The sequence below is a fragment of the Nicotiana tabacum genome, chromosome 7, assembly GCF_000715075.1.
Source record: "Nicotiana tabacum cultivar K326 chromosome 7, ASM71507v2, whole genome shotgun sequence".
Taxonomy (NCBI): domain Eukaryota; kingdom Viridiplantae; phylum Streptophyta; class Magnoliopsida; order Solanales; family Solanaceae; genus Nicotiana; species Nicotiana tabacum.
Genome location: NC_134086.1, coordinates 13,694,904 through 13,697,712, shown reverse-complemented (window position 1 = coordinate 13,697,712; position 2,809 = coordinate 13,694,904). Strand labels below are relative to the sequence as shown.

General features: G+C 37.0%; 1 protein-coding gene across 1 annotated transcript; it reads left to right on the top strand.

Moving 5' to 3' along the window:
* The first annotated feature begins 433 nt into the window (after positions 1–433).
* Positions 434–1,400, top strand: LOC107775292 (inactive protein RESTRICTED TEV MOVEMENT 1-like). The gene is made up of 2 exons (XM_016595010.1): positions 434–459; positions 887–1,400. The coding sequence occupies exons 1-2, from the start codon at positions 434–436 to the stop codon at positions 1,398–1,400; spliced, it is 540 nt and encodes a 179-aa protein (XP_016450496.1).
* The last annotated feature ends 1,409 nt before the right edge of the window (positions 1,401–2,809 follow it).

Below are 2,809 nucleotides of genomic sequence, written 5' to 3'. Positions count from 1 at the left end.
AGAGAGGCTGTTTCCAGGAGACCCTCGGCTCAAAAAGCAACAGGAGCCGATATATTAGTACCTTAAAAATGCATAATAAAATAACAGTCGTATAAGAGATATGAAATATGAAATATGAAATACAGAATACGAAATACGAAATAGATGGCTGGTATAGTAAAACTAGCAGGTAAAGCCCTGCATCAATAGACGACCAATGACATTCTTAGTCTAACTCCTAATTGGCTAGTCTCTCTCTATTGTGTTGTAGAAATATTCACAACTTTCCCTTAACCTACAACCTTAATGATCGACCTCCATAATTCCCTGTCAAGGGTCATGTCCTCAGTAATCCTAAGTCGTGTCATGTCCTGTCTGATCACCTCTCCCCAATACTTCTTAGGTCGCCCTCTACCTCTCCGCGTGCCCACTACAGCCAGTCGCTCACTAAATAATGAAAAAAGGTGAGAAGGATAAAAGGTGAGATCAATAAATAATGAAAAAAAAACATAAGAGGCTGATGTATAGTGCTTTTGTTTAAAGCGTTATGCCTTAAAATGCAAAGACTGGTTGTAGCTACCGCGCTATATCTTAATGGACAAAACTGACGTTAAAATATAGCGCTCTTTAAAAAGGCGTTATATATAGAAAGGTTACCAAAAAAAATTTCCACCTATTTCGGTCTCTTATGTCCAAAAGAACCGCATTTTGATTCTAGACCACCTAAATTAAATTGAAAAGAGAGAAACTAAGAGTCAGATTCCTATTTCGAGATTATAAAAGAATAAATACCAACGTGTGAAGCTGTAACGGCTCCTAGTAGTATCCGACTCAAAAACTTCTTTAGAAGTTGAAATTAACTCCTCTATATATGTAACAAGATCTTCCAACTACTCCATTGATTCAGAAAGAAGAGAGAATATGGATATGATCAATGTTGGCCCAGTGGGGGACGTGGTGGAACCATTTGGGATGAAAAGGGACGAAATCAAGTTGCTGGTATTTATGTTTACTACAACGAATTCTCGGTTCTTGCACTTCAATTCCTTTTCTATGAAAATGGTAACTTAGTTATGTCGAACAGACATGGTTTTGTTGATGGTTCTGAAAACTACTCAGCAGTTATCTTTGATTATCCATCAGAATATTTTACTTCGATAAGTGGTTCTCTTGGCCCCTGCCGAACGTTGACATCTATAATATTTAGAACCAACAAGGATTCATATGGACCATTTGGGACCCCTTCAACTGGTGACCAAGAGTTCAACTTTTATATTGGAAGAAGTTTATTTGGTGGTTTTTATGGCAGCAGAAATGGCGATGGCATTAATGGTATTGGAGTCTACGTGAAGAACATCACCTCCTCTATGATCAATCCGAAAGATGATCCTCAAGTTAAGGTTGAAAAAGAAGAAGATTAACTCATGATACTTCTGTCTTATATATATATCGTTTGTCTTATTCACTCTTTTGCTTGTTTCGATTTTACTTTTGCACAATAGATCTGCTGATTGGTGCGTGGATATTATGTAAGGATTATCGTTCTTGTTTTGTATTAGAAAAAAAGTTAAGTATGTGAAGCCCCCCTCCTTTCTATGAAAATCAAACAATGGATTGAACCTAGATTATTGAAGTTGAAAATGTAAAAACTCACACGACTAGACATCTCATAGAATTGCACACAACAAGAGAAAAGAAAATAGCCTTGTGACAACTAATAAAAAATACAAGAAGCAACAATCTCGTACTTGATTTTAGCCAAAAGGCCGATTTCATACATAATTAGCAAGCATGTAGTTTACCTTGAAAATACGAGTAACAATTAAATTTGATTAGTGATTTTAAAGATATGTGATTTATTCTAATATCGATTAATAATAAAAAAAATATGAAGTAGAAACAAAAGACAAGTGAATCAAATCAATGTTACTCAGCAGTAGTGACCTCGAGGTGGACTTAGAGTAATAAGAACAATTAAGCAAGAAAAGTAAAGTAAAAGCAGTAGAGATAAGGACAATTTTGATGAACAATAGGCGAAAAGGTAGAGAGTATATTCTTTGCTCAATGATCAGATGATGTTACAAATAATTGGGTCTCCTTTATATAATAGGTAACCCCTAAATAAGGTATATTTCTATTTACAACAAGGAATATTCTTGGTATAGCTGTCTAACCACCTAGTACGGAATCGTACAATCCTATTTCGGGGTTTGCGCCACGATCTTGGGGACGTGGCAGGAATCTAGCTCATTCTATTGCAAATTTATAATGGTACTATTCCAAGGTCGAGCACACTCGACCTCGGTATGTATCGTGCTCTGTCTTTGATCTCGGGTCTGATCCCTCGAGCTCGAACTCGATCTTGCCGGGACTCGAAATTCGGACAACCTCTCGAGTATATAGATCTAAGGCATTTGATCTCGACTGTATATATATAGTCCAAGCGTTTCTTTGAGTAAGATGATAAGAAATGATTTGATCCTCCTTTTCCGAAAGTCTTTAGTAATGATGTCATTTTCGTGGCGCAAGCGTTCGAAGTGACTGAAATGTCCCGTTGGTCCACTTACCCAAAACATTGAATGCACACCAGTATTAGTCGGCCACTAGCGCCGCCGAACCATCGTTTCCCTTCTATAAATATGAGGCTATTCCTTTGAGTAAAGAACTTTACTCTTTCATTACATCTTTCCCTTCTTCATCTCTTTCTCTAATCACCTGTTTCCACCGCCTCTTTAAGCATCGGAAAACGTCAAGTTCTTATAAAAACACTACATTCCGATACAATCTGTATTGTTTAGCTTGAAATCATGGCTAAAACGTCCAAAACGGT